A 13,827-nucleotide genomic window follows, 5' to 3' on the forward strand; every position below is an offset into this window, starting at 1 on the left:
TTGCTGCCTGGGGGCATGAGGACCTGTGCAAGGAGGAAAGAACAGTGACAGGTTAGGGGAGACTTCACTGAGCAAAATAAACATGCTGTTTCTCATGGAGCAGCATCCTGATGGAGGGATGTTTCCGCTCATTCTATCTTTCTACTATGTTTGAATAACAGTTCATCACAGCTTAAAATGCAGCTTGGGCATCTGGTTTCCATGAACACAGCTCTGGGTCAAGACCCCCTGTGCTGGTGTCAGAACAAAAACTGACCCACACTTGCACCCCACCCCAGACAGCAGGAGCACCAGGGACAGGTGGAGAAACAGGGAAGGGTACTGCAGTGCTACCAGAAAGTACAGCAAAGACAGAAAGGCAGACGGACATGCTGTGGAACCTTCTCCTGACCCGGCTGTGCTGCTGCCACTCACATAATGACACTGGAGAGCAAGTACTTTTAGCACCATTTTTGTGTACCACATTGCAGGAACCCTTCAGCTGGAGGTCCAGCTGCTGAGGTGGAGACTCGTGACCTGGACCCCATGGCTTTGGGGCAGAGGGTCTGCTGGGGAGGAGAGGAGACCAGGGGTTGCACTGGGAGATGTGTCTGCACTGTGGGGGATCGAAAGGGGGTCCTGAATCCCGTCTCAAGCATTTCAGGTTGTAGCTCCCTCTCCCTGCCCATGTCTGTGCTGCCTGCAGCTGTGTGTCTGTCCCTGGTCTGCTCCCTGTCAGTGTCACAGACCCCGTCCCACCCGCTGTGTGCTCAGCTCTGTCCTGCTCACACCTCCTGGCACTGCCCAGGGGCAGCTCTGTGTGTGCAGGGGCTCAGGAGCAGCTCAGACCAGTCCGAACGAGAACTGGGGTCTCAGTGTCTTCTCCAAAGACAGAAATAAATCCCCATCTCCCACTGCACACCCAGCCAACCAAGAGTGGAAAACTGAAAGCACAGACTCCTTCCCTTGCGGCTGTTACTGTCTTGATGTCCTTGTTCAGAAGGCCCCTCTGCCATGTCTGTGGGGGATCTGGAGCTCTGAGCAGCCCTGACCCACACAGCCCCCTTCAACCCCACAAGCTCCCTGCCTGCCCTGCCGGGGGTCGCTCCTTCCCCCCACAGCTGCTGCCATGGGATCTCCCGGGCAGGCTGAGCGTTGACCCTGGCAGGCGGCAGAGTCCCTGCCCGGCACAGCCCTGGGATGCAGGGACCCTGCTCTGCAGGACAGCCCTGGGCACCCCTGGGTGATCACCCGGCTTCACAGCTGTTCAACATGGCCTGACAAGAGCCCCGTCCTTACAGATCCCACAAGCTGTGCCTGTGCCAGTTTCAGGAGATGCCTCCAGGAGCTACAACTGCACTGCCCTGCAACCAGAGACTTACCATGGCAAGGGCTGCAAAGGTTTTGTCCTCCAGTGAGCTCTCAGTCATCCTGCCAGTCCTGACCACCTTTAATCTCTCTCTGCCTTGCTCGTCTGCTGAGATGCCCAGGCAGAGCCCTTAGCCCTGCTGCGTGTGCAGAGGAGCTGCTCCTGGGCAGAGCTGTCTCTCTGCAGCGCTGCCGCTGCCATGAGCTCCCTGTGTCCCAGGAGCCCAGCCCAGCTCAGCAGCACAGGAGCACGCCAAGGCGCTTTAGTGACCCCTCTGGTGGCTTTGGGGCTGAGTCCATGAACTTCAGACCCTGGAGGAAGGTGATGAAACTTCTCAAGAAGTCAAAGTCAGATTCAAACTCCAAAGTTTCTTGTAAAGTTAATGGGTCCCACTGAGGGAACCTACTGAGAAACAATATCCAGGTTCGGTTAGAGAAGAAAACTGGAGGTCAGGAAAAGCAAAGTAAAGTTGGCTGTGATGCTGAGTAAACCTGATTGTGTTTCTTTAACCAAATGACCAAGCCCTGACCCCCAGCCCTGGGAAATCAGGTCCTGTCCCTCCCACGTTGCCCAGGGCCCTTCCTGGGACAGTGTGGTGTGGGGCTGTGCAAGGCCAAGGGCAGGACTATGGTCCCACACCTCCCAGGTTCCTGGCTGGTGACAAGAAGGCCATGAGGCCCCTGTGCTGGAAGGACAAGGTGTCTCCTCACAGGCATCAGACGTGCAGACAACAGCCACAGCCAAGGGGAGAAGGAGCTCTGTCTGGTGGGGCTTTCAGCCTCTTTCCATCCAGTGATCATCTCCAGAACAGCCTGTCCTGTGCTGTGGCATCCCCTGCACCTCTGTCCCTGCAGGCTGGAGACATCCCCCCTGCTGCCCCACCTCAGCACCCCACACCATGTGCACAAGGTGCTGAACCTGCCTTGGCACAGCCCTGCACTCTCCAGTTCCTCCCTGCTGCTCCAAACTGGGAAGCCGCACACTGGCACACACCCGTGTGTGTGGGTCACACCAGTGCTGAACCGAATGGGATGAGAACTGCAGGTGTCTGGGTCCCCACGCTCCTCCTCATGCAGCCCCGTGTGCAGCTGCCTTGTTCATGGTGAGCGTTCACCACGGGCTGGTGTGGGGACCTTGTAGTGCCCAGGCCCTTCTCCTCAGGGTCACTGCTCAGCGTGTCAGGTCCTCCTCTGTCCTGATGGATGGGGTTATTGTCCCACCCTGATACAGCACTTGTTATTTTTCTATGTACAAATTAGAGACCTTTCTGTTGGATGAATCCCAGATTTTCTCAAGGTCTGGACCCTCCTTTGACTGAAGCTCCATTTGCTCAGCTGTTAATATTTGCATGCATATTGTTTATCCTGATGGGTTGTCTCTCCCAACATAACAGTATGAGGAGTTATAGGATACTATAAATACCATCTCCTGTAGAAAGAGTAGGGTCTTGGGGCTCTGGTGCTCATAATACCGGAGATCTGGATTTAGAGAGCAAGTTTCCATTCATGTGGGAGAGCAGCAGCAATGTGTGGAGCTCTGCCTGGGGACAGACAATGTCAGCTGAACATTGAGGAGTCAGCATGAGAGGGCAGAACAACATGGGCAGGTGTGACTGCACATCAGCTACAGACTCACTGGTGAGGAAGAGGAATGAGATGAGGCCTCCTTCAGACAAATGAAAGAAGCCTCATGTTTCCAGGGCCGTGTCCTCATGGCAGACCTGAGATATCCCAATATCTACAAGGAACCAGCCATCCAGCAGGGTTTGGAGCTCATTGACAACATCTTCCTGACACGGGTGACTGAGGAGTCAGTGGGGTGAGGTGCCCTGTGGGACTTCACACTTACAAACCAGAAAGAGTTGGTCAGGATGGAACAGTCAGGGATGGGAAAGTGGAGCTGAGGCTCCTGGGAGATGAGAACAAGGCCAAGAGCAGGATTTCCTGGGAGCAGGATTTGGCCTGCTGAGGGATCTACATGGGTCCTACGGGATATGACCTTGGTGTCTGCAGTGCTTTTTCTCACCAGGATCTGGAACTGGGAAACAAGGAAGGGCGGTGAGGGACGTGAACATCAGTGTCCACCTTGTCTTTTGTGACCAGGAAACACGGGTCCCAGACACCAGAGGGGAGGGAGGAAGGCCAGCAGCAGAGCACAGGCTGGTGGGCGCCAGAGGAGAACACTTAGACATACTGGGGGATGGCGGCCAATAAAGGTGGTGACATGGAAGTCGGTCTGAAGGGTGAAGGAGCTCAGGAAATCTGATCAGCCTTACAGAACAGCCTGCTCCAAGCACAAGAATGTTCTCTTCAAATACCCGTGAAAAGAACCATTTATCTCATGAGACTGTTTGCCTGAACTGTTGGAGCTGCAGGGCACAAAGGCAGCACACAGGAGGTGGGAGCAGGGGAAGCTGCAAAGGAGGAATTGAGAAACCTTGTCCATGGATGTGGGGATGATGCCAAAGCTGTCCTGGACTTGATACCTGTACCTGAAGGGCAGCAAGATGAGCTGACGGAGCATCACTTGCAGTAGAAGAATAGACAGGGTCATCATGGGCCTGCTGATGAACTTCATAAGAGTAGAATCAGACAGGACTGAGGTTCTTCATGGCTTCTTTGCCTCTGTCTTCACCAGCAAGGTCTCCTGGGACTTTGTTCCTGAAGGCACGAGTCTGGAGAACACCCAGCAGTGGATGGGGCTCAAGTCAGGGGTGACCTGAGCAAACTCAGACACCGTTACAGAACAGGAGATGGGTCACTGACCAGCTCCTGAACACAAGTATCGCTGTGCTGTGGCACCTGAGATTGCCAGGGACACCCACCTCTTGGTCCAGAGGAGTGTGACTCCTCTTGAGCTGTCCTGGCCTGTCTCCTCACTCACATGGTGATTTAGGCACCCACTTTTCTGACCTATTCAGTCTTCTCAGGACACGTTCCACATCCATATGAACAGGAGAGTGGTTGTACCACCTGTTCTGGAAAGGGAGGGAATGGTGAACAGGGACAAAAATAGAATAGATTTGGCTTTACTTCTATTTATTATGGAAATGCTCTCTGTTTGGCTATTCCTGAAGTCTCTCTAATCATCCACACCAGACTTGAAGCCTTTAGGATAATGATGCACAGAGCCTTGGCTTGTAAGAGCATTTTAGATGTTAATGAGCCCTCTGCTGCCATGATCCTGAAATGCAGCTACTGAGAGAATGAACAAACCTCCAATGAAGTGAAAGGCAGAAGCAAACCCCAAATTTCTGAGGGTGTTTGGACCCCATGAAGGGCCATCACTGACACAGCTGTGAAGGAAACAACCAGTGCAGGTCCCTGTCCCTGGAGGCTGCTGAAGCAAAGACTTGGAGACACTGGTTCCAGGTGGTGAGGGCCATGTGGAGGTGGCTCTGATGCCACGTCAGTCCTTGATGCTTGTTCATCACCAGAATGGCTGAGCCCTGACCCCTGGGACCTGGTAGATTTTTCTCAAATGTTTTTCAAGGCTTTTCCTGTGGTCAGTGTGATAATTTTGTGTTTTAAGGGTGGTGATTATGTCAAGTGCTGTTGCTTTAACTGCAAAACACTGGATTTCTGTGGTGTTGGAAATGCCCGTGAGTTCCTCATAACTCATCCAGCTTCTTTCATACACCTGGCAATGGTCACCAGTCACCTCAATGTTCCAGTCCCACACTTGCCTGAATCCCCTATTTGGATCCATAGCCCATCACTCCAGGAGGTTCATGGATCCACCAGGCTCATGGATGATTCCTGAGGACCATCTAAGTGTGGGCAGTGTAAGAGAGGAGCAGAGCAGGGTCAGCTCATGGGCCATGACTGAGCACAGCCACCCCAGCAGCAGCCGTTCCCCATCTCCCAGGCACAGCCATGCCCACAGCATGCAAATGTCACTGCCATACATGATTAGCCCAAGAGAGGCCTTTCTTCCTTCCATATTCCCAGGAAAATCTTCCTCCTGTTCCTCCTCCACCTGCAGACATCAACTGCTTTCCATTTCTGGGCTCAGACATGGCTGGAAGGGTTCACTGAAGCCATCAGCCATCTCATTGCTTCTCCCGAACATGCCCTGACCCTCTCCCACACCTACAATGGCCAATCACGGCTGCTCAGGGCCTCCCGCTCTTCAGAAGAGGCCTTGAGCTTCTTGGTTCTTCATGGTGCTTATTATGAACTTCCTCGCTCTCTCCAGAGTTCATGGTGAGCTTTCTTGTCCATAACAGCCCCTTTATGACCGTGTCTCACTAAACGGTTGTGTTTTTATGATCATTTGTGCAGAAAGGGCAGTCACAGGACAGCACCCAATATGTCAAAACTGATGCCGAGTGAAATGCCGTAAAGACCTGATGAGTTCCCCTGTGTCTGTGTCTCTCCTGGAAGGAGTCTGTCCCGAGAAGGGGATCCAGCTCCTGCCACTCTCTGCAGGGGCACCTGAGCAGTGTCCATCACCTGGGGACACAAAGGGTGACGTTTGCCAGACCACCCTTCATCTGAACCACTTAGATGTGTGCTTGTGGATGGGGTATGGATCCTTATAGTGCAAATGCCTATTTAATTGTCATTGCCAGAGGGGCTACCAGAGGTGCAGAGTACTATTTTACAGATATTTAAATATAAGCATATAAAACTGACATTCCTAGACAAATTACAGAAACATTTGAAGGACTTTTAGTGATTCTTAACATGGTTATCCACAAAAGGCACACCAGCTTTGTGTCTCAGGAAATGGGATCCAGAGTCCAAGGGCAGGATGGTTTGGGCTCTGTGCTGGGATCTGGAAACTGAAAGGTGCTCCCATCTCCCAGCCCCCTGCCCTCCTCAGTGAGGGTGTGAGACATTCTGCAGCGAGGGCTGAACTCACAGCCATGACCAGTATCTTATGTCCAACTGCAGCCAGTGGTGTCCTGCCAGCTCAGGATTGGAGCTTCCATTGCTGGATGTGTTTAAAAGATGTGGAGATGTGGCACTTTGGGACATGGTTTGGTGGAGTACTTGGGAGTGTTTGATTTACAGTTTGACTCCATGTTCTTAAGGGTCTTTTCCAGCCTCAATGATTCCATGATTCTCTGATTCTCTGGTTTGGATTGAAACCATTTCAGTTCCATCACCTCCAGCTTCCCTCGGAGGCTGCTGTTGTGTGGCACAACTGTCCTGGCTCTCCAGGCAGGTTGGGCACTGGGTTGGTGTCTGCATTGGCAGTTTTCCCCTTCCTGAGGTAAAAGGCTTTTGAGGAGAGACAGTTGTAGAGATTTGGGTCACAGGGTTTGCAGCAATCCTTTCAAAACCTGAGCAGGATGAGCTTTGGAGCTGTCACGGAGGCACCCCGAGGTTAATTTAAGGGACAACAGGGTCCAAAACAACTTTTATTAAACCGGTGAGTCACTCCAAAGTGACTTAAATAAAGGTTCGGATATCAGTTGAGGAAAATTATTAAGGGGCAGCAACTAATACAACAGGCGGTCCACAGTGTGCATGCACATGGTTTCACCAAAACAATGCCGGAGCCGGCCCTGAGTCAGAGATGAATACACTTGCCTAAACACAGTGTGGGATTATTTTTAAAGAGATACACATACTCGTAGTGAGTACGGGAAGTGTACACTCGTGATTCCGTGAGGGTAAATTTATAATACACTCACAATCCTGCGAGGGTTAATTTACTTACACGTGCAAGTGTGCATGGAACCCTACACATGCTTATGTGGAAGCACGGGAGGAAAATACACTCGCGATTGTGTGAGGGGCTCTCGGCGGCCACTCACGATTGTGCGAGGAAATAATTTATACACGTGCTCGTATTGAGCACAGAAAGTTACGCGTGCAAGTGTGCACAGAAGGAAAATACACTCGCGATTGTGCGAGGGGCTCTCAGCGGCCGCTCGCGATTCTTCGAGGAAATAATTTAAAGTACACGTGCAAATGTGCACAGAAAGTACATGTGCAAATGTGCACGAAAGTATAAATATACTCGCAATCCTGCGAGAAGTTTTACTCACAGCCGTGGCAGCAAGGCAAGCGCAGTCACCATCCCAGGGAGGGGGGCTCTCAGCGGCAGCATCTTGCTCGTGCTCCAAGAGACCCACGACAATGGGCGGAGTCTCGACGAGAATCCTGTTTTTATTCTGGTTGATCAGATCTGACTGTGGGCATTCCAGAAGCTTCTCTGCACCCCCACACTGGCTGTGGGTGCCCCTGAAGCCTCCAAAACATCCCCCACACTGTCCGCAGGTGCCCAGTGGCTCAGTGGCGCCTCGGCACTCCCTTCTCCTAATGGCCCTGGCCAGGGGCTCTGGGGGCAAACAAAAGAAGCTGTTGGCCTCAAGTAGCAGAGAGAGAGGGAGATGTGCCTACTCCTTCCATACTGAAGGAGGGAGAGGGAGAGAGAGGGGGGTTTGCATTGTGCCACAGGAGCCCAGGAAAAACGGAGACGCTCTGAAGGATGTTTTTGAACTCTGGTACTGTCACTAGTAACAGTAACAGGGAACTCCTTCTTCTCACTGATGATGATGATGAACTAAAGCTCTTTAATTTCATTCCTAACAGTCATTCTTATTTTTCAAAACATCTCCTACTCCTCAGTAGTTGTGTCTTGAAAGAAGTTCTTAGAACAATGATTTTTCTCTTACTTTTTTTTTTTTTAATCATTTAAAGACTACAACTCTTGGACAGAATTACCCCAGAATCATCCTTCTTTCTTAACTTTTCTCCTTTTTTTATCGTGGTGTGCAGTGGAGGTGGTGTAGGGGAATATTTTCTTTTTGAGACAATGAAGGCCAAGGAACAGATCCCAGGTCAGTGCAAAGGCACAAAGGAAGCCAGAATCTTTATGTGTGTGCACTGACACACACTGTCACCTGCATTTCCAGTCTCTGCAGTCCCAACCGTGCAGCAGAGTCTGGAGTTCTGAGCTCCCTTCACCTGCCCTGTGTGACACATGTAAAATGGAACTACCCCAGTCCAATGGCTGGTTTTGATTCTCTTCACAACCTGAAGCACCACATGGGTCAGGAGACAAGCCAGGATACCCAACCAGGACTCACATGCTCTGCTCTTACAGTTCAGGTGTTCCCAGGAATCTCAGCAGACATGTCACGCTGATATCTGGGTGCAAGGAGCTGGTCAAGTGTCTCATCTCCATTTCTGTAACGATGGCTTTGCTGCCTGGCTGCTGTGCAGACTCTGTACGTGGATGTTGAAACCTCTTGAACAACCTGCTATGAAAGGATTAGCAAGATGGGCTGTTCATTCTGGAAGGGTATAAGGACAGTGAAAAAGAAAACCCTGGGTGGGGACATATGAAAAGGTATGCACAAGATGTAGTCAGGGCCATTTGGGGGCCCTTGTAAAGCAGCTCTGGACCCTCTGTGAATTATTCCTGTGGTCAGGGAGAACCTGAGAGCTTTCTCTAAATTGAAGACATGAAGGGGATGAAAGGACAGCGTCATTCAGGATCCAAAGGAGCTCAGGACATGTCTTGACCAACCTCCTGCTCACAGCAGGGTCAGACCAGATTACTCAGGGCTTGATCCAAACACATCTTGGTCACTTTCTGGGACAGAGTGAGTGCGCACTCCTGGGAAACAGCTTCCAGTGCTGGACTGTCCTCATGACTGGAGGGGCTCCCTTTCTACAGCACCTTTCCAAGCCCAACCATCCAGATGGCTTTTTACCCATCTACTTGCACACTAACACAGACCATAATATCCTAACTTGGACACAAGGATATTGCACTGGATGACACTGAATGCCTTGCTGACTTCCAGTTAACAGACCACCACTGCTCTCCCCACGTCCACAACCCTGTCCTTTCCTCACAGAAAGCAAAGAGGATGGACAGGCACAACCTGCCCTGGGCAAACCCCGTCACCTTCTCTTCCAGACACCCAGAAATGGGGTCCCAGTGGACGTGTTCTGGGGCAGAGCCCTTAGTTCCCCTGCTCACCCATTGGCCATTTTGAAAAGTGCACACACTGTGTGAGAGCTGCCAGTGGTCAGGGAGTCCCCCCAGTCTCCATGAGCTTTCACAGATGGTGGAGAGTGGCCTCACTGTGACATTGTCCTGCTGTCCCAGCTCCGGGGATGCTGCCCCTGCTGTCCCATAGACTGGAGAGGATTGTGTTAGTTCCAGTGACCCCTGACTTGATCCCCATCCTCTGCTGGTTGTTCTGACTCCAGTCACAGAGGCCTGAGAGACATTGCTGGTGAAGAGGGAGAACGAGAGGACACAGGGATTCTCACCTCTTATTATATTCATCAGTGGCCACACAGTGCCTTTGTTTGTCCTTTAACTGTTCCTGCAGTAGTAACAGCTCATTATGGGGCCCTTGAATTGCCTTACAGGTCTGGACTGAGTTTTGATCTGGACTGTTGCTGTGCTTGGAGGCTGCTGTCCTTGCAGACCAGATGAACTCACTCCTGCCACCCTGCCTGGCAGTTCATTCCATCCGTGTCACAGCTCTGTCTGCAGCACTGACAGCTCCAGCTCCCCCAGTCAGGTCCCTGGCTGAGGACATTGCCTCACATCTGGGATAAGCCACCCCAGCTGTGGCACCAGCCCAACTCTGACCTGCACAAGAAACCTGGCACCAAGTGTTCAAGAGCCCATGTGTGCAAAGGCTTTGAATCAGAGCACACACATGACATGGCCAGAGACTGATGAATGTCTCTATAGACCTAAGAGTATAAAACCAGAATAAAATGCCTGAACTCATTCAACTGAAGATATTCCTCCCCCAGCTTGGAGGAATTAGATCCTTTGCTGTAATATTGCTGATGTCCTGTCTAATGATGGGAAAAGAAAAGTTGATTCTCATACTAATTAATTGTTTAATACAAAGAACATAATGATGTGTCTCTTCAGAGGAGAGAGAATCAACATCACTGATTACTTCAGGTTGTTTCAAAGGATGTGCCCCTGGAGCCTGAGGGACACCTGGAGGGAGCCCAGAGGGGACAGAGAAAGGGACATCATGGGCTGCTCCTGTGCTGCTGAGCTGGGCTGGGCTCCTGGGACACAGGGAGCTCATGGCAGCGGCAGCGCTGCAGAGAGACAGCTCTGCCCAGGAGCAGCTGCTCTGCACACGCAGCAGGGCTGAGGGCTCTGCCTGCAGCACCGAGGGCACAGGAGACAGGCAGAGAGAGGTTAAAGACAACATGGGGTGGAGGATGCTGAGAGATCACTGGGAGAGAAATCTTCACAAATATGAGGCCTGTGGCTGCAGGACATTGCATCTGCAAATCATGGCAGAATCTCTGATAGCTGTCACATTGCAGAGCCTACAAGAGACGTAAGGACAACTCTTAGAGATTCCCTGATGCAGAGGAGAGGATGTGCTGCAGAGCAGGGGTTGCCTTCTGCGCTGTCAGAGTGACAAGACATGAATGCTGCATTCTCCCCAGAGTGGCTGTGAGGCGTAAATGTAAATGTGCAGGCAGGGGTGCCCAGGGCTGTCCTGCAGAGCAGGGTCCCTGCACCCCAGGGCTGTGCCGGGCAGGGACTCTGCCGCCTGCCAGGGTCAGCGCTCAGCCTGCCCGGGAGATCCCAACAACACTGAGAGGAGAAGCTGTGGGGGGAAGGAGCGACCCCCGGCAGGGCAGGGTCCTTCTGCTGCTGGGTTCTCCGTGGGTCAGAGCTGCTCACAGATCCAGCTCAGTCCAGACTGCTTCCAATTGGAGTTTTCAAGGAGAAGATCTATACAGGTGTTACTATAAAGACAAGGAGCTTTCCCAAGTCTGTTTTTTCAGTTTCCTATTGAAGGACAAGGGGGAGGGAGGCTGTAGGAAAGTATAAATGTAAAAGACTCTCTCAAGTTTTAACAAGTCACTGAGACTCCTGAACTGCATCTCTGAGTTATCAGTATATCTGCCAGAAGCCTCATAACGTCCCTTCAGGTAGGGTACAGGGGTGGGATGGTCTGTGAGTGCTGACAGGGAAGAGACATGGACAGGGAAACACCTCCCAGGAGGAAAATCTCATGGCAAAAGGGACAAATTCAATGAATGACAGGGAAGTATCACAAGAAATAGAGTTGGAGGGACAATTCAGAAATCTCTGACTGATCCCCTGCAGGTCAGATCCCTCCTGTGAGCAGCCCCCTGGCCTCCTGTCCCACCCAGCAAAGCCTCTGCCCTCAGGGCCGGGGGCTCCAAGGCATGAAGCAGCTCCTGTGCAGCCAGAGCTGCAGTTCCTCTGCAGAGCACAGGGGCTGAGAGCAGCTGCCCGGCAGTGTTGGTGTCTGGGAGGTGGCTGCACAGCTGGGGAAGGGTGACGCTGTCTGAGTGCCCGGCTGCCTGTGCCCTGGCCTCTCTCACACACACCCTCACCGCATTGTCCTTCTTGCTCCCCTGCTCTGGGTCACTGCTGTTGGGATCTTGTTCTTGCTGTCAGGCTCTCTGGGGATGGCAGTTTCAGCTGCAGAGTCACAGCCTGATCTTGTGGGTCCTTTCCTGCAGGTGTGTCCATGGGCACACGTGTCCCAGCTTTGCTCTGACCTGTGGGCTGTGGGCAATGCAGTCTGTGGGGCTGGGGAATGAGCTGAGTCTCCCTGAATCAAATACCATCATTAGGACACTTGGATATATCCCTGGGGTTTCCTTCCAAGCTATGAGCTTCCCTCCAGGATGCAAACCTGTCCAAAAGCATCTGTGTTTATCTGAAAGCCCCATGGAGAAGCACAGAGATGCTGTGATGGATAAAATGCTGTTGGGTTTGTGAAACAAGCTGTGTGTGTCCTGGGCTAAACGTGGGGTGTTGAAACCTTTGGAAAGGATGAGACATGATGTGGTTCCATCTGACACAGCTGAACCCCAGGACTGTCTCCTGCCCCCCGTTCCCATGCCCACTGCTGCAGAGCAGGGCTGACTCCTCGGCAGCCAGCGGGCACAGGCCCTGCTCCTCACGCACCTCCAGCCAGCACCACCCAGGGCTCAGACACGGAGCTGGAGCAAGGTCTGGAAAAGGACAAGGGGGTGTGGAGCAGGGGAGGGTGTGTGAGAAATGGCTTTGATTTTGCTAATAGATGTCTCCCATAACTTGTCACTGTCTTTTGCTCCTGTGTCAGTGCCCCATAATGACTGGCAGCAAATGTCCAACAGCAGCTCCATCACCCAGTTCCTCCTCCTGCCGTTCACAGACACACGGGAGCTGCAGCTCTTGCACTTCTGGCTCTTCCTGGGCATCTACCTGGCTGCCCTCCTGGGCAACGGCCTCATCATCACCACCATAGCCTGGGACCAGCACCTGCACACCCCCATGTACTTCTTCCTGCTCAACCTCGCCCTCCTCGACCTGGGCTCCATCTCCACCATTGTCCCCAAGTCCATGGCCAACTCCCTCTGGGATACCAGGGCCATTTCCTATGCAGGATGTGCTGCCCAACTCTTTCTCTTTGTTTTTTTCATTTCAGCAGAATTTTATCTTCTGACCATCATGTCGTATGACCGCTACGTTGCCATCTGCAAACCCCTGCACTACGGGACCCTCCTGGGCAGCAGAGCTTGTGTCCACATGGCAGCAGCTGCCTGGGCCACTGGGTTTCTCTATTCTCTGCTGCACACGGCCAATACATTTTCACTGCCCCTGTGCAAGGGCAATGCCCTGGGCCAGTTCTTCTGTGAAGTTCCCCACATCCTCAAACTCTCCTGCTCAGATAGCTATCTCAGAGGTGTTTTTCTTATTGTGATTGCTGTCTGTTTAGGAATTGGGTGTTTTATTTTCATTCTTGTCTCCTATGTGCAGAACTTCAGGGCCGTGCTGAGGATCCCCTCTGAGCAGGGACAGCACAAAGTCTTTTCCACCTGCCTCCCTCACCTGGCCGTGGTCTCTCTCTTTGTCAGCACTGGTTCATTTGCCACCCTGAAGCCCCCCTCCATCTCCTCCCTATCCTTGGATCTGGTGTTGTCTGTTCCGTACTCTTTGGTGCCTCCAGCAGTGAACCCCCTCATCTACAGCATGAGGAACCAGGAGCTCAAGGATGACCTGAGGAAACACATGGCTGGATTCTTCTCAAAGGCATTAAACTTCCTATCTTCTGCATATCACTCATGACATAACTCATGACAGGTCCAAACTGTCTTTTTTTATATTTTTTAGTTGTAGATGATGGATTGGAGTTGGGGGAAGGCTTGTTTGGTCATGTGTGGGAAACTGCAGCGGGTCTGTGGAATCCTTGACAGAAAATATGGGAGTAGAGATCAGCCTTGAAGATATTAAGATTTACCCTTGAGAAGGATGGGAGTAAAGGAGTATCCGGAGAGAGGAGAGATGTACCCATGAGAGAGAAGGGGATAGAAGAATAACATGAATGATAGAAAAATTGACCAATGAGATGTTAGTGCTGTAACTTGTAACCAATGGTGGAAGGACACATGAAATGGTGGAATTGTACAGAAATGCACTTGTAGCAATAAATGGCACCTATTACTTTCATCTTGAAAGAATTTGGTCCATGTCGTTTGTCCGTCTCAACCGCGACA

General features: G+C 51.9%; 1 protein-coding gene across 1 annotated transcript; it reads left to right on the forward strand.

The window, feature by feature from the left end:
- Positions 1-12,436: 12,436 nt before the first annotated feature.
- On the forward strand, positions 12,437-13,399 carry LOC309452950 (olfactory receptor 14C36-like; the record flags this gene model as incomplete). The annotated part of the gene is made up of 1 exon (XM_082077599.1): positions 12,437-13,399. One exon carries the CDS (start codon positions 12,437-12,439, stop codon positions 13,397-13,399), a length of 963 nt encoding a protein of 320 aa, XP_081933725.1.
- Between the last annotated feature and the right edge of the window lie 428 nt (positions 13,400-13,827).

The sequence above is a fragment of the Streptopelia decaocto genome (genome assembly GCF_964273445.1).
Source record: "Streptopelia decaocto genome assembly, contig: HAP1_SCAFFOLD_58, whole genome shotgun sequence".
Taxonomy (NCBI): domain Eukaryota; kingdom Metazoa; phylum Chordata; class Aves; order Columbiformes; family Columbidae; genus Streptopelia; species Streptopelia decaocto.